Here is a 25431-nt window from a genome sequence, read left to right on the forward strand (position 1 = left end):
CTAAACAGCCTGTTCCAGAGCTTGACAACCCTTTCAGGCAAGAAACTGTTCCTAACATCCAACCTAAATCTCTCCTGGTGCAGCCTGACGCCATTTCCTCTTGTCCTTTCACCTGTTATTTGGAGAAGAAACCAATCCCCACCTCAGTCTGGCCTCCTTTCAGGTAACTGTAGAGAGCAAGAAGGTATTCCCCTTTTCTCCAGACTGAACAACCCCAGTTCCCTCAGCCACTCCTCATGAGACTTGTTCTCTAGACCCTTTACCAGTTTTGTTGCCCTTCTCTGGACCTGCTCCAGCACCTCAATGTCTTTCTTGTAGAGACACCCAAAACTGAACACAGTATTCAAGGCACAGTCTTGACAGTGATAAACAGGGGGACAATCACTGCCACGGTCCTGCTGGCCACATTATTTCTAATAGAAGCCAGGATGCTGTTTGCCTCCTGGGCCACCTGAGTACACCGGTGGCTCACTTTCAGATGGCTGCTGACAAATACTAACTTGTGGTAGAAGGTAGAGCAGTTAAGAAAGCTGACTAGTTTCACAGGGGGATTCTCAGCGGTCCTCATTCCCTGATGTTTGATGGGCTACCTCAGATCCCCCATGACCTTTTGGAAATCCTCTTAGCACTTACCCATACACACTAGTCCTGACAAGGCTGTTGAAACCCTTAAGCCTTGGGTTTTGCATCACTGGTGCCCAAGAACATAAAATGATTTCAGGGCCTTCTTGCAATATTCAAGCTGTTACAAAAGACATACTTCTTCAGCTGTAATACAGCCCTTAAGCCCAGTAAGAATCATCACACCAGTTCTCCTGTAGCAGTGAAGGCCAGTAAATCATAGAATGGTTTGGGCTGGAAGGAACCCTAAAGGTCAACTAGTCCAACCCCCCTGCAGTCAGCAAGGACATCTATAGAGCAGGTTGCTCAGAGCCCCATCCAACCTGACCTGGAATGCTTCCAGGGATGTGGCATCTACCACTTCTCTGGCCAAACTGTGCCCGTGTTTCGCTTCCCTCAGTGTGAAAAATTTCTTCCTTCTATCCAGTCTAAACCTCCCCTTTTTCAGTTTGAAACCATCACTCTCTGTCAAATGGACACTACCATTGTCCTGTTGCAAAAGTCCTGATAAAAAGTCTGTCCCCACCTTTCCTTGAGGCCCTCTTTAAGTATCAAAAGGCTGCAGTAAGGCTCCCTTAGAGCCTTCCTTTCTCCAGGCTGAACAACCCCAACTCTCTCAGCCTGTCCTCACAGCAGAGAGGTTCCAGCCCTCAGATCATTTTTGTGAACTACTCTGGACCCATTCCACCAGTTCCACATCCCTTCTGTGCTGAGAATCCTGGAGATACAAAGATGCAGAGCTACAAACAGAAGCTCAGTTCTGGAAATCCCTTTGTATATGCCTGAGGTGAGCTGTATCAGTGGAGAAAGGGAGGTAAGATGATATGGGAAGAGATTTAAAGGAGGGGGATGTACATGAAAAAATAAAAGCACAACACCCTGCAGCTATGATAAGACACTGTTAAAATTTCAGGAAAGTGCATTTATCTGTCAGTAAGTCTGGAAGAGAAAACTGATCTACAGCCTGAATTCCTACAGTGCTGCTTAAAAATGCTACCCTTGTTACTAAAAACACCCTGCTCAGCTGTCTATGACAGGAGGAAGAAGCTGGGTAACACCACCTGCATTCACTGGCATGGATTTTAATGAAGGAAAACACGATAAACCACACCTTTCTGCATGTTCACAAACAGGCTGCAGCACATACTATTCTCCCAAAGGTCGTAAGCAGGCAGGATTTCATCCAGCCAGTTGATTAAAGAGATTAGCTCACTTAGTCACGTCATTAGAACAAGTGTCACATTTCTGGTGAGCACATGAAAAGGGCCAGGCTCTAGTGGAAAGAGAGCTCACTCCGCCAACACCAGTGAAGATGTTTTTCTGTCACCTGCAGTGAATTCAGGAAGTTGCCAACCTCAATGTTTAAATAAAAAAAAAATCATTCTTAGGCAGAAGAGACTTTCCCAGATATGGTTCATCTCCTTCTCATTATGTAAGGCACAGGAACTAAGCACATGGCAAAACCCTGGGAAAAAGGCAAGACTGGGTTTTCTCTGGGTTTTTTGGGGAGTTTAATATTTTTGGGGGTTTTGGGGTGTTTAGTATTACCTATGTTGCTCTCAATTCACTGTCTCCATCATTTCATTTACTGTGAAATCTGGGTCCATCCAAGCACCTCATAAACCAACCAAAGAAACATTGCCAAGTCATACAACCCCAGATGCTCTGTGGACCATTTCCTTGGTCCCAGCCATCAATGGTAAACTTGGGATTTTATCACTGACAGCCCCATGATGAGAAATCAGTAAGTGGGAAATATTCCACCACTGCTACCCTGATGAAGCTGAAGACAGCTAGAAGAAATAATTGTAAAGGGGATTTTATGTTTTAAATTGTATAATATCTACCTTACGAAGGCGGTTTTACTGAAGATTGACAAGTGTGGGAAGTGTGAATTGTGCAAGTGTTCACAAATTATAAGGATCCAAAAAAAAGTTGAAATGCATGTGTTATAATATTGGGGAGAGGGGAAGAGTGGAGGTGTCAAAAAGAAAAAAAAAAGACAAAAAGGGAGGCATTTTATGCAAAATTCACCTAGAAAAATGAAAACGCTATCATCTCTTCATGAAGTTCCACATTTTGACAACCCCATCTGGTCTGGAGAGGAGAAGGCTCCAAGGAGACCTTATTATGGCCTGCCAGTATCTGAAGGGGGCCTACAAGAAAGCTGGGGAGGGACTTTTTAGGGTGTCAGGTAGTGACAGGACTAGGGGGAATGGAGCAAAACTGGAAGCGGGTAGATTCAGATTGGATGTTAGGAAGAAATTCTTCACCATGAGGGTGGTGAGACACTGAAACAGGTTCCCCAGGAGATAGTAGAAGCCCCATCCCTGGAAGTTTTTAAGGCCAGTCTGGATGTGGCTCTGGGCAACCTGATCTAGTGTGAGGTGTCCCTGCCCATGGCAGGGGGTTGGAACTAGATGACCCTTGGGGTCCCTTCCAACCCTGACATTTCTCCAATTCTCTAGTGCTTTTCATGTATTTCTTTGTGCAGGCATCAACTCCTTAAAAATATCCTTTTCTAACAAGCACTAATAGCAATTTCATGATTACATAATAAAAACACGGCCCTCTCATAACATGTACAGTTTATCTCACAGATTCAGCTGAGGCCTGCAGCCACATAATCTAAATAAAAATTAATTTACCTACCCTCACGCTTTCCAAAGAAAGTGCAAAATCCTAGGAAACTCTCAACAAACACCTATTATGAAAATAGGCAACTCAACATTTAGGGGAAATACAACCAGAGTGCCTGCTCTAGTACTGTCCTACCTGAAATACACCTGAACACAATGCGTTGAGAACATTGCATATAATCCCCTCAAAGGTAAAGTTTCTATAAATTGAGAAGGATTACTGATACTGTCCTATCTAGCTGATTTGATTGATCTAGTGTACAGCCTCTTATGCTCTCAGGCAGTAATCTGCTTGCAAGACCACCTAAATGGCTTACTAAAGAGCAATATTCAAGGTGAAGGCGTGCCAAGGAAGCTGCAGAGTTCAGTAAACCCTTGCTCTACCTCCTGCAAAGCGTGACGTGGATTTGTGAAAGGCACTGTTCTGAAAAGAAAGAGAAACCACAGCCTGGGGTTGAGAAGCTCCTCTGCAGGAAAACAGAAATAAAATAAAATAGAAAACAGGATGATGACTGTTGATTGTAAAAAACCCCCAAACAAACAAACAACAAAAAACCACCAACAACCAATACATTAACATGGAAGAAGAGGGCTGTAAAGGGAAGCTTTTGTGACCTCTCCAGTCCAGACAAGCAGACCTATATGGTATGTTCATGACTTTAAGAAGACATTCTCTGAGGATTTGTTTTCTTTTTAACAGATAATGCTGTGCCTTAGACTCTTCTGTCAGGAGTTAGTAATCCTCTTCCTTCTACAAGGAACAGAGTCTGAAAAATCTGGATGCAAGACAGATGTTAAAAGAGTCACAGTTTATAGATCCAGCATTTAAACTCAGGGAGAAATGACCAATCCCTCCTGGAACCAAATGGATGACTGGAGCTCATGAGGGAATGATTAACAAAAACGGAGGGGAAAGGACATGAGCTCAGTGACTGTGACACAGATAACCTAAAACAGATTTCTTAATAATACTTTTTTTTTTTAATGTTCATAAAGGATGCAGATAATTTTTTTTTTTTTTAGGATTTGGTTGTATTTTTGAACAGAAATTCACCTACTATACTCAATACACTTAGATGTACACATCTTTTAGGGACATACAAACAGAATTTATCAGTATCATAAACAAAAAAAACTCAAATACTCCCATTCTGAATTGAGACCACTCCCAGGTAATAAAAATATTTTTATTTCTTGCACTAAGGTCCTGACTTATGCTTCAAAGAATCTTAAAGACTGCATGTTTAGAAAAGAATTTCAAAATAGCCTTTGTTTATTCACTCCTAAATTCATCTTCCCAATGAAATAGCCTAAGCAAGTGACATAAATCTTTAGGTAGACTAGCAATAATATCAAGTGGCTATATATAAGCATTTTGTGCTTAGTGAACAATAGGCTACATGAGGATGCAGTTTAGATTTTGTTCCACCAACCTCAATAGTTGATCAGCCCAAGAAAGTTCAAGAGATTCCCTCCCCATGCAGGTAACTCAGCACAGGAAAGGATAATGTGTTCAGATAGTTATTTCTGGACACACTTATTTAATGGCCATGGCGGTGTTAGGTTGGACTTGATCTTAGAGGTCTTTTCCAACCAAAACAATTCTATGATTCCACGATTCTACAGCTAGACTCCATTAAGGTAAAAAGTGTCCTAGGTTCGCTTTGTTATATAGTAACCAAGTGAGGAATCACTGGATTTGCCCTTAACTCTTTGGTAACACACTCTGTAAGTGATGGAGGACATACAATGGCACACCAATCAATATGGATTTGTTTACTAAGTCTAGAAAATAAATCCTGCCAGTCTCAGTCACCAACATCTTGTACAGACATCTTCTTGACTCCACCTGAAATCAATATTAAGCCTTTGAATGCTGCCAATACCACTGAAACATTGTGGTTTGGAAATCACAAAGTTTAAAATGCAAAATACATAACAGATGAAGCAACCAGCCTGTTTCCTAAGCAGTTACTCTTTGTGTAGCACACACCTACGGAACTTGGGAATTATTTCTGTTACGATCACTGTTACAAAGAGTCATCCAACAAATAGCAGTTCCATCTGCTGAACAGACTTAAAATAAAAGGGCAATAAAGTTCCATTTTGATGGAAGCTAGTCAACAGAAGAACGTTACTTTGTGGAAAAGATTGAAGTGATATGGCCCATCAGTTTTTGCATACAGTTTCCAAAGACCATTTAGACACCAGCACCAGTGACTGCAGCAATTCCATCTTAGTTTCTGCACCTTTCAATGTTGCATGCAACACGAACCATGCATGGAAAAATCCACACTATGGCAAACACGTGGAGTGCTGTTCTAGCTTGAATGACCTCACAGTACTCACGGGTGTACACCACCCCCTTCCCCAACAACTACAAAGCAGGAGCCTCTTCTTCACAGAACCACAGCATGGTGGGGATTGGACAGGACTTCCAGAGATCATTTAATCCAATCTCCATGATAAAGCAGGGTCACCCAAAACAGATTGTACAGGGTCATGTCCAAGCAGGTTTGGAATTTCTCCAGAGGAGACTCCACAACCTCTCTGGGCAGCCTGTTCCAGTGCTCTGGCGCCCTTACAGGAAAGAAGTTTTTCCTCATGTTCAGGTGAAACCTCCTGGGTTCCAGTTTGTGCCCATTGTACCTTGTCCTGTTGCTGGGCGCCACTGAAAGAAGACTGGCCCCGTCCTCTTGACATCTACCCTTTAGATATGGATAACCATTGATGTGTATTGAGGTGCTTTATGGAGAAGGCAGTTCTCCCAAAATTCAAGAACTAATTAGTTTCCTGTATTCCTACTTCTCTCTGAATTTTCAATCTCAGACACGGGATTTCAGACAGTCCTTGGCCAGAGCATATTCTATTACCAGACCTATTCTTAAATGCAAATTTAGGTTGTCTTTCAGGTAGGACAACTCCACCTTTTCAAAACCCTCATCAAAACAAAGAACATGCATAAAGAAAAAAAAAATCCCAAATAATCAAACAATTTTCCCTTTCCTGATTATACCGGGCAGGGGGAAGCCACTTTCTTGCATTCTTTAAAAGTTGGTTCAGCTTTTGCAATCCATTGGGCTGCAGAAAAAAAGTGATGCTCTGACCATAAAAGACACAAAACCTTATGTACACAATGGTGTGCCCACTTCCAACTATACTGATGGGTCTAATGTAAGCTCTCTTCCCACAAGTCCCCTTTATGCCGTGTAATTAACAGGATGAACAAAGGAAAAGAAGATCCATTTCAATCACCAAGAAGGAAAAAGGACTTCATTTGTTCTCCATTCCATAACCACTCTGCATCAAATAGTGCTTTTTCAGCAGGGAAAGTCAACAGACTGTACTATATTTATATTTACATGAAAGGGCAATCCCATAATTAACACTCACAATACAAGTAGTGATTTGGGGAATGGAACTTCATAAATCTACCACATTTAACAATACAAAACAAGGCTTATCCAGCTTCAAAATCCCCTTGGATGAGACGGTGACAAGGAGGCAAAATAAGGATCATGAAAAAGGAATGGAGATCTGCCAGTTATTGAGTAACACTGTAGTTTTAAGATCTAAGACTGTGATTTTGGGGAGAATTGGTGGGTTTGATCTTAAACTTGCATGACTGAAAAGCTGCATAGATCAGCCTGTCCTCTTCAGGATGCATTGGGTTGAGCTCCTGTACAAGTTATCTCCTAACAGAAAGAACGTTCCTTGTTTTAGTTGAGCTGGTTTTGATGCATGTTCCTTGTAAGACCAATACGAATATAGAGAACATAGAGTTCTTTTTCCCAGTAGTATCTGAATGCTCTCTACAGAATGAGAAGTAAAAAAACTCCTGCTCTTGACTCGCCACAGCAACAATTTATCCTGGTCCTATAACTGGTTCTATCTTGAGTTCTCCAATTTACTTGAACAAAAAAAGACTTCAAATGACTAAAATACTCAAAGCCAAAATGAGCAGATGTCTAGAGGCACACTGGTTTATCCCATCAATTTTTATTCCTTTTAAAACACATTTTATCTTAAGCAGCTCAGGAAGGTAGAGCCATTAAATTGGCCTTTTAGTTCACTTTTGAGATAGTGGAAACAATCTCGCAGAAATATTTCTTACTCATTTTCCACCTCTTTAGCCTTCTAACTGGAATACAGTGCAGGGACAGATTGTATTTTCAGTCTTACCTAAGACAGTGACACCTGAACTAGTCTTAACCAAGTAAAGCTCAGATTCCAGAAGCAGCCCTGAGAAAGTTGTGCACAGATTTTTATTTATCTGTTTTCCACAGGATCTTCTCTTTGCTTTCCTATCTTATTCCTTCTTGGGATTTTATGAACTTCCTTAGTATTGGCTTCATATCATATCATAATCATATCACATCTCATGACTGATACATGATGAGATCTTCACAGCATGCCAATGAAACACAGAGGACAGCCAGAACAAACAACTGACAAATTTGGGCAGGGGAAGGACACAAGAAATTGATGTGAGATTCTGAGGGCAGGGAGATGACATGACATGAACCCATCCTTGTGCTAAATTACAAATCAATGCTGTTAGGCTGAAGTAACTGTTCCTTCACATATGAAAGAATGACACTAGGTAAGGAATTTGTCTGCCTATAAACAAGCCAAGTGATGCTACTTTGGAAAGGGCATCTTGGATACTTCAAAGTAGTTTTATCTTCCTTCTTCAATTAAATCTGCACCCAACTTTCTAATGCACTCACAATTTATCTTTCCAGTTACTGAGTTATCAGAACATCATTATTCAGATACAGTATTTCTTTCTCTGCCTTGTGTTGCGAGGTTTCACTGGATTTGAGGCTGACACTATAAAACTTGACAATAGTTATGCCACTATTGGTTATCTGAGCTGGCACTATCTCTCTACTTCCAACCAGCATCCATCAGAGACCCTGATTTATAGACCCTGGTAAATGTGCTATGCTTAATTAAAAAGCCCACAAACCAACAACTAAAATAGCTGGACAACTGAAACTCTAACTCTGCCACGCAAGTTCTCTCAGCAATTGAGGATCTTTACTAATTCTACTTTTACCTGCTGGTGTAGGGGTAGGAAGGAGAAGAGAAAGCATTTCTCCCAATTAAATGGCTCTCAGCAGTTCATACAAACTAAAGTCACAGATGATAAAGATCAGCAGCTCAAGCTGACCTTCTGTTTTGGAGCTGCCCTACTGGAAACAAAAGCTAAAAATATAAATATGTTCTTTTTAACGGTAATCAAAATGCAGCCCATTTGCACTAGATGTGTTTCTTCTCTTAGGATTTGCTGCCACCACGAGGATCAAAAATAAAATGCAAAGAATACACAAATTCATTATGAATCCACTGTGAAGAGTAACATTTGATTGCAAACCTCTCTCTGGTCATTCTCACTTCTGAATTTGTTACCCCATTTCAGACTATGGCTCCCAATGCCCTCTGAAAGCTTTGAAAGGGTGAGACGTCTGCAACAAGTCAAGCATTAAAACTCTCCAAACTGGCAAAATCTCCAAACTGGCTAAGATGTCTGAAGCTGAGAGCCTGCCACAGAGATTCCACACAGCTCTCACTCCTCCTGCCACATTTACACAATCACATTTAGCTGGGGTGGGGGTGTGTGTGGTTTGTTTTGGTTTGTTTGTTCTTTAACCAGAAGAACAATGCACTAGTAATTTTATGGATAATCAGGTCTGATAAACTTTTAATTATTCAGCTGTAGTTTTTCCTACACTAGTAAAGAATAATTATAAACAGCTTCTGGCAGAAGACTAAGCCTGCACAAGAACACTACTTGTAGTGTTAGCAAGGTGATATACACAAACCTGTAGCAGTCAAGAATGTGACGTCCCCAAGAGGGACGGAGATCTACTTGAGAGTCCAAGGGAAGGCTACAAGGATGATTAAGGGACTGGAGCACTGCCTGGTGAGGAAAGGCTGAGAGGCCTAGGGCTTTTTAGTCTGGAGAGAAGACTTAAGAGGGGATCTAATAAATGTATATAAAATATGAGGACTGGGTGCCAAGAAGGAAGGGACAGCCTCTTCTCACTTGTGCCCTGTGATAGCACAAGGGCCAATGGATGTAAACTACAGCACATTTTTCTTCCAGGCATTCTTGCTATGCATTAGCAGTGAGGAACAGGGACAAAGACCTTTGCTTGGTGCAGTAAGAGACTCCCATTAACGTCTGCTTATTTTCTTGCTCCCAAAGCTGTTCAGATGGGTACTCTTCTGTTATCAAAATCTGCAGTAGAAATCCAGTCTGACAGCCTTCACAATGAAGGATATGATTGTCTTGCTGTGCTCAGCACTGGTGACCACACTTTTTGGGGCTCTTACTATCAAAAGGACATTGAGGTGCTGGGGTGGGTCCAGAGAGGGCAATGAAGCTGATGAAGAGTCTACAGAACAGGTCTTAGGAGCAGCTGAGGGAACAGGGGTTGTTTAACCTGGAGAAAAGGAGGCTGAAAGGAGACACCTTGCTCTATGTAATTCCCTGAAGGGAGGTCAGAGCAAGGTGGCGTTTGGGGCCATCCTCTTGGCACCCACTCTTTAAGTACTTATAAGCAATCATAACATGCCCCCTCAGACTTCTCCTCTTCAGGCTAAAAAGCCCAAATTCCCTCAGCCTTTCTCTATAGGACAGATGTTCTAGTACTGAACACAGCACTCCAGATGAAGCCTCACCAGGGCTGAGTAGAGATGGAGGAGAACCTCCCTCAACCCACTTGACACACTCCTCCTGATGCATCCAGGATACTGTTGGCCACAAGGGCACATTTCTGGCTCACGGTCATTCTGTTGTCCACCAGGACTCCCAGGCCTTTTTCCACAGAGCTGCCTTCCAGCAGGTGAGGCCCCACCTCGTATCTATACATAGGGTAAAGTTTCCCCACTCCCAACAGCATTTAATTTGAGAATCAGTTTCCAGAAATTCTAGTAGACTTTAATGTAGTAATTTGGACACCAGAGAGAACAGATTTTTGTACCAGCTCCCTAAAATAATTTTAGAAGTAGGCTAGGCTGTAGACATCTCAATTGATAATTAAAATTTAGATGTGCAAGTCTAAGCCTGTACCTAGATCTTTCCATCTGTACAACAGGAAACATATGGATGGGTCACTCCTTAAAAAAATCCAGACAGAACACTAAAGACTCCCATACACAGTTTAAGAATTATTCCACATTAAAAATGAAGATGACACACAGTCAACATGTTTTTTTATAGTTGGACTTAACGATCTTAAAGCTCTTTTCAAACCTAAATGATTTTATGTTTCTATTTAATTGCTGTTACTTGTTCTATACTGTATATACTGTAAGGCGGGCATGGACCTGTGAGGAATGGAGAAAGGAAACAGAGATATATAATCAAAGACAACATGATCAATGTTGGAGATGTCAGCTGTTGAAAAACTCAGCATGAGCCAGCAGTGAGTTCATGCAGCCCAGAGGGCAAATCATATCCTGGTTTGCATCAAGAGAAATGTGGCCCGGAGGGCAAGAGAAATGATTCTGCCCTTATCTCTTGTGAGATCCCACCTCAAATACTGCATCCAGTTCTGGTGTCCCCACCATAGGAATGACATAGAACTGTTGGAGTGAGCCCAGAGGAAGGCCACAAAGATGATCCAAGGACTGGAGCACCTCTGCTATGAGACTACGCTAAGGGAATTGCAATTGTTCAGTCTAGAGAAGACTGACTCCAGGGAGACATTATAGCTGCCTTCCAATACCTGAAGGGAACCTACAGGAAGGTTGGAGAGGTACTTTTCATAAGGGTGTCTAGTGTAGGAGAAGGGCAAATGGTTTGAAGCTGAGGGAGAGTAGGTTTAGACTGGATCTTAGGAAAAATTTCTTCAGTATGAGGGGAGTGAAATCTCTGGAATAGGTTGCCCAGAGAGGCTGTGGATGCTCCCTCCCTGGAGGTGTTCAAGGTCAGGTTGAATGATGCCTTGAGTAACCAAGTCTAGTTGAGAGGTGCCCCAGCCCATGGCAGGGAAGTTGGAGTAGATGACCTCTCAGGTCCCTTCAAATCTAAGCCATTCTTTGATTCTATGATATAAAGCATAATACAACAAAGTTTGAACAAATCTCCTTCACTCTGTAGATACCTGACCCTTATATCTGTATTTGACAGTTTAACTATTGTTAGAATCAAATTCTACTGATTGTTGCAGTTGAGTGTTCCCAATGGTTTTCATCATGCCACACCATCCAGCTGCCACAGTCTGTAGTAGCAGTAAATATTCAACTGGCTTAATACTTCATCTTGACAAAGCATTTTCAGTTTGCTGAAAGGATCAATTTAAATAAGGAGCCTATCTCTGTTTTAACAAAATGAGAGGGAAGGTGGCAGTTCAAAACACTGTTGTTTCCAAAATATCGTCTCAGGTTAATAAAATTCTTTGTTTTGCTAGAAGTCATAATAGCACCATGTTAGACCAACCTCATTGTTTAATGAAAATATCCACCAGAAACGCCAGGTTATGTTCTTTAACTTCAAACGGTAACAGCAAACAATGCTGCATCTGTCAGCACAATTAATTCTTTATAAATAGAGGTTCATGCCCTCTTTCTTCACAAGGTGATCTACAACTACCTGAAAAAAAAGGAGGCTGGAGTGAGTTGAGGGTCTCCCAAGCAACAAGCAATGGGACAAGAGGAAAGGGCCTGAAGTTGCACCAGGAAAGGTTTAGCATGGACATTAGGAAAAATTTCTTCTGTGAGAGGTTTGTCAAACCCTGGAACTGGCTGCCCAGGACAGTGGTGGAGTTCCATCCCTAGAGGTATGTGGATAAGATGCTGAAGGACATCGTTTAGCGGTGACCCAGCAATGCTGGGTTGGACCTGATGATCTTAAAGATCTTTCCCACCCAAAACGATTTCATATGATCTAAACAATTACTTTCTTAACATTTCCAGGTGAAGCCCTTATAGGAGAGATCAGAGCATGTCTTGCAAATCACCATAGATAATGGCATAAAGAATATCAATCACATTTACTCTACTACTCTATGAAATAACCTCAGGGCTTCAGAACAAATTTTTTCATAAATAAAACAAAAATAAAACAAAACCACCACTCCATCTGGGTTGTTTCAGTAACAACCAAGCTGGAAAGACACTACTGAACAAGCAAGCTTGTGAATCCAGATGTCACATTCAGTAGAACAAGGAAACCTGGGAGAGCAGCAATGGAACTTGGGACTTACACACTCTGGGTGCTCCTGGAAACTCATGGAAGCATAAGGGGGCTCCTGATCAGAAAGCAAGATATCAGGAAATACTAAATCAAGTACAACTCCATTGCTTGTTTCAGTCTTCCATGAGGAGAAATTAAATGCTTTAGAGCACTGAAGAGTTGCAGAAAACATAGTGATGTTTGTAATATTCTCAAAAGTAAAAAGAAAAATGTATTTATTAAAAGGAAAACTGCATGGTAGTTATTTAAATGCAGTTTGCTAGCAGTCTTTCTCCAAGTGTCAAGAGCTTGAGCTCCCCTCCCAGCACTATTTCACCTATAGTGGCAGACCAGGTCAAGATGAATTTGAAGTTCAGGTCTGTTAAACAAATTAAAGCCATCAGAACTTACTTAGAAGAATGGTTTGTTGGTTGGTTGTTTTCCACACCCTTCTCAAAGTGTGAGAAAATACTCTAAGGAATTTCAGATTTCTGTTTTTCTTTCAAAATGTTAAATCAAAGGACGATAAACTATTTAGGCTGAACTAGAGTTTAATATCCTAGAGTTCCCACCTGTTTTCCCTCACAGGAATAATTTCAAGGAATAAAACAGTTTGAACAGCTAATGTTCTGCATTAAGCCATGCTCACAAGCAGTAGACCCAATGAATAAAAGGATCTGAATTCATCTTAAGTTATAGCTGATCCTTAATGTAATTTTATTGCTTGTTTATACATGACTAGGTTGCACAGCATTACACATCACAGTAGTATACTTGTGGGATACTACAAGACTCTTAAGCACAGCAGAAGCAGAAAAACTTAGCAGGTTCACATCAAGGATCTTCTTCCTCGTTTTTTAATATTGGATATTTTAATGATCAGGGGAAAACAGATACATAAGAAACAAATACATTCCAAAGCACTTTGCTATTTAGAAAGCAGAGAAGACTGAACCCAGATGATGAGCTGTTTATTTCTGCGTATGTTCTTGCTATAAATGATTACGTTCTTTTGCATCTTAGGTTTATGGTTTGTATAAGAACATAGGTGCTGGAGAGACTCCAGAGGGAGTAGCGAAGTTGGTAAAGGGTCTGGAGAACAAGTCTTATGAAGAGCAGCTGAGGGAACTGGGGTGGTTTAACTTGGAGAAAAGGAGGCAGAGAGAACTTTTGGCTTTCTACAACTACCTGAAAGGAAGTTGCAATGAGGTAGGGAGGTCAGACTCTCCTCCCAAGTAACAAGTGTTAGGACAAGAGGAAACAACCTCAAGTTGTGGCAGGAGAGGTTTAAGTTGGACGTTAGGAGACATTTCCTCACTGCAAGGATTGTTCAGCATTGCAATTCTCCCACCCTGCTGAGGGAAGTGGTGGAGTCCCCATTCCTGGAGGGATTTAAAAGCCAGGTAAATGTGGTGCTGAGGGACACAGTTTAGCAGTGGGCTTGGCAGTGCTGGGTTAGCAGTTAGACTTGATCTTAAAGGTCTTTTCCAGACCAATTCTATACAAATTTACCTTTACAAAGGCTGGTACATGTTAGAATCACTTAGTATCTTGTCTGTATCTCTCCTAGAGAGTAAATTAGACAATTACAGCAAGCAGAGAACAGGCAGAACACCATATATCTATTTTTGTAACTCAAACATTCAGCAGGTCAAATGATGAAAAGGATGAAAAACCCCATCTTGTTAAGAATCCATTAGACTTGCCCTCTTCTCATGAAGCTGTAAGCCTATGAAATATGGCAGGATACTCTTGAAGGCTGATTTAACTCACCCAGACTTCTCATGGCAACCTGTTTTAAAAAATTCCAGTGGTACGTGTATGCATATGCAGGTATGTGTGTGTGCTGCTCCAGCTGAAAAAGTATCACCTGCAACAGGAATCTAATCTTCATTCAACACAAAATGGATTCCAACATGAATGAGTGCTCTCACTCAAGAAAAAAAAAAAAACAAAACAAAACAAAACAAAACAAAACAACTTGATTCTGTGGTAGGTAAGACCTCCACAAGCAAAGCATTCGGGAACATAAAACTTACTAAAAAGGAAAAACTTCTTTACTGTAAGGGTAACAGAACACCGGCACAGGCTGCCCAGAGCCTGCGAAATCTCCTTCTCTGGAGACTTTCAAAACCCATCTAGATGTGTTCCTGTGTGGCCTGCCCTAGGTGATCCTGCTTTGGCAGGGAAGTTAGACTTGATCTCCAGTGGTCCCTTCCAACCCAAACCATTTTGTGATTCAAAGAATGCGTTCTGCATCTACTTCAAGATCCAGAATGACTAATTCTCCATAATTTAGGGAATTTTAGCATAACAGAGCTGGTAATATCTCTAGCAACATTCACAACAGTTTTAAACCAAAGATTAAGTTGCTTAATAAAAAGCACACTTGCAGAGAAGAATGAGGATCCACAGTCATCCATGCTTTCAGCAGTTTAACATAGGCTTCACTCTTTGTGGTGGAAAAAAATAGAATTCCTTCTATCCATTTTAAGCCACATATGACAAATTAAATACAAAGTACACGTATAAAAGAAATTGTATTTTCAAATAATAATAAAAAAAGGGTGGGGAGTAGGAGTGGGGAAACAACACCCACAGAAAGTGAGGACTCACTTTGTCAAGTTCTCATTACAGATATTTTTCAGCCTGCTACTTATGTCCACTGAATGCACTAATAAAAATCACAGAATGGTTTGGGTTGGAAAGGATCTTAAAGATCTAGTTCCAGAGACATCTACTAGAAGAGGCGCCTCAAGACCCTATCCAATCCACCTTTGAACATTGAACTGAGGCCTGGAGCACCCCTCCTATGAAGACAGACTGAAAGATTTGGGGCTGTTCAGTCTGGAGAAGAGAAGGCTCTGAGGAGACCTTATTGTGGCCTTCCAGTATCCGAAGGGGGCTACAAGAAAGCTGGGGAGGGACTTTTTAGGGTGTCAGGTAGTGATAGGACTAGGGGGAATGGAACAAAAATAGAAATGGGTAGATTCAGATTGGATGTTGGGAAGTTCTTCACCGTGAGGGGTGGTGAGACACTGGAACAGGTTGCCCAGGGAGGTGGTGGAAGCCCCACCCCGAAAGGTTTTTACAACCAGGCTGGATGTGGCTGTGAGCAACCTGATCTACTGTGAGGTGTCCCTGCCTATGGCAGGGGGGTTGGAACTAGATGATCCTTGAGGTCCCTTCCAACCCTAACAATTCCATGATTATTCTCAAAACCTAGCACTACAAGTGGAATTTATAATTCTTCCAACTTAAATTCAAAAAACAAAGTACTAAATTATAAGGAAGCAGTCAAGTTTGACTTCAAAGAGATCTTATCAGTGAACATTTTCCAGTACAAGTGATGGATGTTATGCCTGATGTTACAGACATCAATTGGCTGGGGCTTTTTCTTGGAATTTTTTTTTTTTGATCTTGTGCATGTGAACACAGAAAAAAGTATTTTCTTAAATGCTTTTTTCTATTCTAGGCCCAAACTGCACATCCTTCAAAGCCTCACTGGGTAAGCTCTCTAAGTCCTTAAACTTTTATTCAATACTCACATGCACATACATCACAAGAGACAGGAGCTTCACATGTAGCTATATAGTGCTACAAGGATAATATGGAATAATCAATCAGTGTACTTAGGCATAAATAGGATGTGCACTGGCCAGGTAAGAGGCTGCAATCCTTCCAGAGCCTGCACTCCTAGGTATTTCCAAAGCAAATAAACCATCATGCAGTCTTACTGAGTTGTTATAGTATCAGTCAAAACATCCATAGTATTAAAAAAAAAATAACTAAGTCAGTTGTGTCAGACAATTGTAAACAATGGCACAGTAAGACAAAGCTTCTGCCCACAAAATGAAAGGTGTGTTGGTGAGTGTGGCACAACAAATATCTCACTGAGTTGAGCAACCATGCAAGGCTCTAAATGTTCATCAGTACTGGATGCTTTTAATCTACTGTTTTTATTAAGAACACAGTAAGTAGTAACTACAGACACGTGTTTTCCATCTCTTAAAAACAGATTTGCATCTTCAGTGAACAACAATTTTACGTTTCTGTTGGACTGTGGCACCAGTCAATGGGCTCAGTAACACCTGCTCCATGCTTTGTTTTACTCATCTGTTTCAACCATCAGGTCTCTAAGAAGAGCCTCTTACAAGACATTACAAAAGATTCAAACCACAGAGAATCTAAGAAAACAATGAAGGGGGGGGTTGGAACCAGATGATCCTGGAGGTCCCTTCCAGCCCTAACAATTCCACGATTCTAAGGCTTCCCCATGCAGAAACAAAGAATGAAAGGGGTTGGGAGGGACCTCCAGAGATTATCTAGTCCAACCCCACTGCCAAAGCAGGATCACCTAGGGCAGGTCATGCAGGAATGCATCCAGGCAGGTTTTGAAAGTCTCCAGAGAAGACTCCACAATCTCTCTGGGCAGCCTGTTCCAGTGCTGTGTCACCCTCACAGGGAAGTTTCTTGTCACGTTGAGGTGGAACTTCCTGTGTTCCAGTTTATAAAGGCAACTCAAAAGTTTATATCCCTTCTACCAGAGGGTGACAGCTTTGTTACCTTACTTGCACAATTTTCTCTACTATTTTTCAGAAGTCCATGGAGAAGAACCATTTCCATGTTATTCAGCAAAAAGCAAAATGGTTCTAGAGCAGGATCTCACATCAGTTAAACTCAGCAAGCTGGGTTTCTCCTACAGCTCAACCAAGTTGTTAGATAAAAAGAAGAGGAAAGAATTCTTCAAAAATTAATTAAACTTTCTTAGCTGAAATAGTACCTGACTTTAGAGTTAAAGGAAGCCATGACTCTAGGAAAAAAAACCAACCACTAAGTGTTTCCCCAAACCATGCAGTTTCCCTGTGTTAAAGATGCCAAAACAGCAACCAACCTCCCCGAGCATAACTATTATTTATACAATTATCTTGGGATCTGAAAAAACAAACGAACAAACAAACAAACTTGTAAGATTCAGCTGAGTAATGCCAAAAGGTTGGCAAGGTAGGAAATATGGGATACAGGGCTGGGCAGTGGGAAGAGGTGAAACATGGGAGGAGTTTCAAACTGTATTTGTTAGAATACTGGGAGCTGTGGGGAAGAAGCCAACAATAAAAAAAGCGCATGGGGAAAGCAAAACCAAAAATACAAATCCAGAAGTTTTACACACTCTTCAAAATTTCTGCAGTTGATAAGTTACAATGGTACTGTGAGATTTAAAAGACAAAAATATTCGTGCATCTTGTTTAATTAAGGCACTCTGAACAACAAGCATTTGTGGAATACACACCAATTTACAAGACTTGCCTAATATCTGAAGTTCATATTGCCTAAGGAAAAGCTTGCAGAACACATCTTTGCACAGCAGTTTCAGCCTCCCAGCACATGGAATAGAACCAGAAAAAAAGCACTTCCCCCTCCCCCCTCCCTTAAAATATTAAGTGATTAAAAAATAAGCAGAATCAAGGAACAGAAATAAGTTGAAACAGCTAAACATGGGCTAAATGCAATTAGTTGGTTGCCTACAGAATATAAAAGAAAAAGACCCCCAGGATCATCAAGCCCAACCAATAACCCTATTCTACAAAAGTTCACCCCTAAACCATATCCCCAAGCACCATATCTAAATGACCTTTAAACACATCCAGGGATGGTGACTCAATCACCTCCCTGGGCAGCCCAATCCAATCTCTGACCACTCTTTCTGTGAAAAAAAATTTCCTAATGTCCAGTCTAAACCTACCCTGCTGCAGTCTGAGGCCATTCCCCCTTGTTCTATCATTAATTGCCTGTGAGAAGAGACCAGCACTAACCTCTCTATAATGTCCTTTCAGGTAGTTGCAGAGAGCAATGAGGCCTCCCCTCAGCCTCCTCTTCTTCAAACTAAACATCCCCACCTCCTTCAGTTGCTCTTCGTAAGATTTATTCTCCAGGCCCCTCACTAGCTTTGTTGTCCTCCTCTGCACTCGTTCCAGCACCTCAATCTTTCTTGCACTGAGGTGCTCAAAAGGGGACACGATACTCAGGTGTGGCATCACCAGTGCTGAGTACAGGGGAACAATCACCTCTCTACTCCTGCTGCACACAGTATTTCTAATACAAGCTAGGAAAGCTCAGTAATTGAGAGATCACTTTCATCACACTTGAAAAATCACCACCTAAGTTAAGAACTAATTCCAACACATCCTGATGACTTCTGATGATTCGTTTCCTCATCTGCAAGGAGTATCCCACCTCAATGGGATACATAAGTTACCACAAAACCAGAAGAGTTTTGGAAAGTCATATGACTGATGCAAAGCATTAGAATCACAAAACTCATTAACTTCATTATATTGGGCAGTATTTGCAATCCAATTACCTCAAAGCCTTGAAAATATCTTTTCCTACCAATAATGTACCCATTATGTACATGTCAGAACTATCTGACTGTATGAATCAACAAGGTTTTTCTACATATATGTTTATATAGGAAGTAACAAGAGGATGCAACATCCTGGAACACAAGTGGTGACAATGAGCTCAGTTACAGACCAGGTTGGGCATCATCTCTGGGGATTTCAGAAAAATACTCCAAGCAAAGCTTTATGCAGGCACAGGGAAAGTACCAGCACAAACCAAACTAAATCCAGGTATTAAAGTATTTTTTTTCCAAGTAAGGTTTATTATTAGGTTTAAATACTTAAAATTTGAGTTAGTGTGATAAGGGTTTGTTGATGCAGCATAAATAACAGCAGTTTTAGACTAAAAGCCTCTGTCAGAGCAGAAATCCTTTTTGCACCACAAGTTAACTGTTAAAATGAAGAAAATAAAACCATAGTAAAGCATTATTCTTGTTATACATCTCTGAGCTTTCAGGGACCTGCCACTGAAGAACTCCCCAAGCTTGACAAGGCATCTTTGGGTTTGATCTCCGTGAATTCAGGAACCATGATTCTCTGTATTTTATCTGTGTATGCTTTTCTATCACAGAATCGCAGCATGTTAGGGGTTAGAAGGGACCTCTAGAGGTCATCTAGTCCAATCCCCCTGCCAGAACAGCATCACTAAAGTAGGTTACACAGGAACAAATCCACACGGGTTTTGAATGTCTCCAGAGGAGGAGGCTCCACACCCACTCTGGGCAGCCTGTTCCAGTGTTGTCATACTCAGTGAAAAGTTTTTCCTTATGTTCCTATGCTCCAGCTTGCACCCTTTGCCCCCTGTCCTATCATTGGACATCACTAAGAAGAGCCTGGCTCCACCCTCCCGACACTCACCCTTTACATAAACATTAATGAGGTCACCCCTCAGCCTCCTCTTCACGCTAGAGACTCAGCTCCCTCAGCCTTTCTTCCTAAGGGAGATGTTCCACTCCCTTAATCATCTTTGTGGCTCTTTCAAGCAGTTCCCTGCCCTTCTTAAAACTGAGGGGCCCAGAACTGGGAACAATATTCCAGATGCAGGCTCAGCAGGGCATACCTGAATTTCACTATCAAGCCAATACTTAAATATCATGTAAACAGTGACAGCACCTTTTAAATGAAGAAAATTACCATCTCTACTTGTCCTCCTTCAAACTATTACTTTGTTTGACAAAAGCTTTTACTACCAGCACTTTCAGTTTCAGTTTAGCAGGAAAATGCAAAAAAAATAAGCTCTGCTTGAGAAAGTCATCCAAAGTTAGGACAGCAACCAGAAGTCAGGGTAAATGGGGGAAAACAAACAAACAAACCCACCCACAAAAAAACCCCACCCACAAAACAGAAGACAACAACTATCCAGGAGAAAAAAATATCTATGGTTTACTTCAACAAGAACCTTAATTATAACACAAGGCTTTGCATTTTGTTTAAAGTCCCTCTTCACTCCACTTACTCCCAAAATAGTTTAAAATACGAGCCTGGAATGAGAATTTAAATTGCTTCTACAAAGTGATTTGTCATGTTTGTACAGCTTCTAGGAAATCAGCAGCTAAAAAAGCCTTGCAATACTCTGGGGAAAAAAAGAAACCAAAACTACCCAAAAAACCCACAACAAAACAAACAAAACACCCCACAAACACGCACCAAAACAAGAACAGCAAACAGAAAAGATAGAAACCAAAGGTACAAGACTGACCAATAAATATGTATGCTTTAAAAAATTCCTGATCTCGGGGTTGGCAAAAGCATCCTAAGGATTCTGCACCAATTAACATATTCAGTTATAAAAATCATGGGAAATTAAAAAGAAAATACAACTAATACAGCACAAAAGAATCAATTCAGGGTGTCCAGTCATTCCTCCTCTTTTTTAAAGCGGGCATTAAACAAGAAGCAGCCTATTGTGGTGGAAAGCAACTTCCCATTTCACGTGGATGCATCCTCTTACAGAAGAAAAACAAGCCCAGCAACCCAAATGGTGTTTGCTGTTATTCCAGTGCACCCATCAAGCCCCCACATCCCAGTTCCAGCCACCTGATAGAGATACACCTATTTACGTGGGAGGTACACACAGAGCTGATCTCCTGGGCTTACCCCCCTTCACAGTTACTGGTTATGACAAAACACATCGAGTGTTTCCGAATGTAGGCTAGAGAAAAGCCTCGTAACATCACGTGCAGCACAACGCATTAGTTTGGGGGAAGCAGTGACAGGCAAGATCATGTTCTTAGAGAGCCATTTACCAAGAGATGCTTAAAAAAAAGCCTTTGAGACTTCCTAATCTTTTGGTATCTTACATGCACAGCTCATCAGGATGCGGGTTGGTTTCATTTCACTTAATAAAAGGAGAATTAGTGTGCTTTCAGGCAGAGGTCATTTTCAAACATTTATAGAAGCTTCTCTGCTAATATACTGCTTATTTAGAGACTAGTGATTATTAGTGTTCAAATGCAAGTGCATTTATTTGCTTACCCTTTGATATCTAGTAGTAGCTCCTTAAAATACACACTACATTTTCCTCTAAAATGTCAATAATATCCTCTAAACTTGCCCCAGTTCCTGTTCAAGATGTACAAGGACAAACCCAAATGAAGCTATTATTTACAAACTGGCATTTAAAAAAAGAAACAAACAAAGCACCAACTGCTGTTGCTCAAGTTTTGTTTATTCTCTGCTCTCTTGTCACTGCATTCACCATTTCCCCTCTGCTAAACATTTCCTCCATGTTGATCTACAAAAATATCCCTCCTCTCTCTAGCAAAAGTACGCTTTTCAGGATCACTCCTCCAGGAAGACCTTAGGGGCAGGTATTGGGTTATTCACCAGCAGAAATGCTATGAAATATCAAGCTGATAATATTCTCTATTCTAAAAGACCTTAGTGTATACATCCTTAGTCTCTTCCTTTGTGCAAGACTGAAAATGATTACTTTGTGCGATGTAATTTTGCTTTACCCCTTCTCTGACAAATAAACCCTTCCCCATTGTAAACATTTTTCTTTTATCTAGAGCAGCATTTCCACCTCTTTGCAAACAGCAACACAAAGCACCTGCAGCTCTCCCTGCAGCCAAATCAAACATTTATGTCAGGCCCTGATCTGCCAGAGCTGAAACAATAATCCAGCATTTCCTCCCTTCAATATGGAAATCAAGAGAGTCTTTTCTGACTATGACACAGATTTAATACAAAATTCAATGCAGAGCGTTCGGAGAGTTGAGTTTCTTTCAGAGTGCCAAGGGCTGGAGATAGTTTATTTTTCAAATTGCATGGTTTCTGAACAGGTGTTCACTGCTCTGCTTTATTATGACAACCACTCATGTTATAGACCACACACAGTATCTATCTGGTGTGATCCTATTGTTCAAGGAGTTGCTCTGTAGAGGAAGGCCATCAACCAGTATCTCTGCCTTCCTGAAGCCATACTGGTCACAACACACTTTTGGAGGTAACAGGAAAACAAACCTTTTAAGATGATATGTATGGAACATCTAGAATTTGAGAGTTAAATAGTGTAACAGTTCAACTATACGATGAAACATTTTACAAAGAATGCTATTAATTCCACAGAGTAGGAATTACATCTCCTTCCACAATCCTTTCACTGGCCATACCAGTATCCTGCAGGCTAGTATTTCATGGGAAATAAGGCCCATGATCTGTTTTTTTAGAATTGGAGCACTACAGGTCTGCCAAACATTGCTCATATCTTTTGTGCACTGCTGTATTTCATATTTTCTCCTCCCCTCACCCACCAACAGGAATGAAGGAATCCAACAATATGGAAACACAGCTCTATAAAGATGCAAGGCTACCACAAAGGTGGAATGCACTTTGATAAGTACCAAAGCTCCATAACACGCAACTGTATGAAAACACACAAAGCCAGCACAAGAGCAAATCAGTACCTCCACACTAACAGAAACCAGAGATTTATGACCACAGACAAGAGGCCAAATAAGCCTTCTGCTCAAGGCACGGGAAAAAAATAAAAAAAAACCCTGCAGTATGACTGTTCTGTTTCCTGCAGGAAATGAGATGCTTGTATTAGATACCCCTGTGGTTTTCATACTGTAAATGTATCAGCTGGTACAAATCCTCTGGAGGGGACTATTAACTAATGCTTAGAAAGAGCAGTGGCAATAGCAGATTGGTCGTGGCACCTCAGTGGAAAGGGGACGAGAGCTAAGAAGTCATCCCTAAAAAAAAAAAAAATAAAATCTGAGAGCCAACAACTGAAGAACGCATCCCGTAGTAGAGATGATACCTGTGCACGGAATACACATACCTACACCCGCTTATCTTCCCTTACACCACTCGCTGCTGCTTTAAGTAAGCAGCCCATAACTCATCAGCACTCCCCTCATTTAAGAGCCACTACCGCTCCTTATTAAAGCCATCCCAGTTACACACGGCTGGGGAGGATCATCCACAGGCTATGCACATCTTCTGCATGGCCATTTTGCATAGTGTGCTTGTTGGTTTCCGAGTCGCTCGAGGGCTAAGACATCTCCTCACCGAGGCATTTCCCCCTCACCCCGGCTCCAGCCCGAGGCTGGTGTCCCCTTCCCGAGAAGCCCCCACTGCTCCCCCAGCCGCAAGCTCCCGCACAGCCGCCTGGGTGGAGCCGCTCGCAGGACCAGCACCGAGCGTCTTCTCCATTGCAAAACTAGGGCCAGGAGGGGGGAGGAGAGAAGAGGGAGGAGGAGGAAGAAAAAAGAAGGTGTAAACCTGTCTGGGGGAAGAGCCCGGGGACGGAGGCGGCCGAGAGGGCAACGCTGGGGGGGCGCAGCGGGGAAACAAAGAAGGGATGGAACCGAAGAAAAACGGGGGAAGCCGGGGAGCCCCGCGGAGCACCTGCCCGCTCCGGCACACGCCCCGCAGACACACGGGAATCCATACACACACATGGATCCATATACACGCATGCATACATACACACGTACCAAGCAGCAGCAGGCGGTGCGTCTGCTTGTACTCCCGTTTCTGTTCCTTAAGCGCCCGGTCGATGCTCTTGCTGACTTTCCTCGCCTCCTTCTCCGCCTCCCGCTCCTCCAGGCGCAGCTTCTCCCAGGGTCTCTGCAGAGCCGGCGGCTGGTGCAGCGCCTGCTGCCTCGCCGCCTTTCCCATGCCGCCTTGACCGCCGGCCTTAGGCAACGACGGCCGTTCGGGGGCCGCCCCGTTACCGCCGCCGTTCTGCAGCAGCAGCGGCGGCCCGTCCGCCTCCCCGCCGGGCTTACCGCCGGGCCTGAGAGGGGCGCCGAGGGGCTGCGGCTGCGGGGCGGCGTGAGGCTCAGTCGGCGCTTCGGGCTCCGAGGCGGCGCCGGCGCTGGAGATGGAGCCGCCGGCGTCGCCGAAGAGCCGCGGGCGCAGGCTGTAGCAGAGCCCCATGGCTCGGTGCCCCTCACCGGGGACGGGCTCTGGTGCGGCGGGGTTGGCCTCAGCGCTTCCCGCCGGCCCTACGAGCCGGGGAGGAGGCGGCGGCGGCAGCGGGCGGGGAGGGAGGGGGCGCCGCGGAGCCCCTCACGGCCCCGCTGGGCCATCTTGCATTTTCCTCCCCGGGGCGGCGGCAACGGCTCCTCAGCACCGATCACCTGACACCAGGCTGCCACCGCCGGGTCCACCTTACCGTAAATACCCCAGCGCCAGCCCACCGCGCAGCGCCGGCCGCCGGCGGCGGGGGAAGGGCGGGGGCACACAGGCGGGCGCGCGCACACACACACACAGGCGTTTGCAGCCCGCCCCGCGCCTCTCCCTCGACCGGCTCTGCCTCCCTTCAGCGCCACACCGCCCTGTGGCCGCCTGCCAGCGCCGAGGGGACTGGAGTCTCTCCTTGGTTCCCACTTGCTCCCCAGACTGGAAGATCCTCGTCCACTTGCTCTCTGCACCACCCCCCGCCCTGTTTCCTTCCTCCTGGAAGGGACAGGGGGCCGCCTGCGTGAGGCTCGGGAGCTGCACACCCGCCATCGCGCTGGCGTCTGCCTGAGGGGTGACCTAGGTCTGGCCAAGCCTCTCCTCTGTCATCCTCGGGGAGAAGCCAAGGCCGAGGCCTCGCACAAAGAGGTACCCTCAGGTTGCCAGCCCCCCGCCATCCTGCCATCCTCACAGGTACAACAGGGTGTTCAGCCCCTGTTACACACTGACGGCTTCTCGCCCACATGCTGACTAACGGTGCTGTGGGAGGAAGGCTTTGGCTGCGACAGTAGCAGAAAATAAGAAAATAATAGGGGCTTGCCGTCTCTCAGCGTTGGCAGCAGTAGTACTCCAGCAGCGTGCTGCTGTGGGCCGCGGCGGTAAGGCTGGTGCCTGAAGCCAGGCAGTTCAAAGGCAGTGGCAGCCCTCCTCAGGCCAAGTCCTGGACAAATCCAGGTCACTCCCGGTGTGTCTCAAACAGGCTCTCCTTCTGCTTCAGCTGTCTGTGTGTTCTTCACAGTCTCAGTTGTTTCTGACATTATTTCATTAACAGTCTTTTTTAAGGGCCATGTGGCTGTTGGATGAAATGGTCTGCCTCTAAATATTAAAGGTTGTATGTTCACTATTATGATTGACACAGATCTTAGCAAAATTAGTGTCTTACTTGAGT

At 43.2% G+C, this 25431-nt stretch overlaps 1 protein-coding gene across 1 annotated transcript in view; it reads right to left on the reverse strand.

Annotated features, from left to right (window-relative positions):
• The window catches only part of GNAL (G protein subunit alpha L), a 224311-nt gene extending 200072 nt beyond the window's left edge, over window positions 1-24239 (reverse strand). Inside the window, exon 1 of the mRNA XM_054381568.1 lies at window positions 23795-24239. Within this exon, the coding sequence (XP_054237543.1) occupies window positions 23795-24239 (445 nt within the window). The remainder of the gene's footprint in view (window positions 1-23794) is intronic.
• Between the last annotated feature and the right edge of the window lie 1192 nt (window positions 24240-25431).

Source organism: Indicator indicator, chromosome 6 (assembly GCF_027791375.1).
Source record: "Indicator indicator isolate 239-I01 chromosome 6, UM_Iind_1.1, whole genome shotgun sequence".
Taxonomy (NCBI): Eukaryota; Metazoa; Chordata; class Aves; order Piciformes; family Indicatoridae; genus Indicator; species Indicator indicator.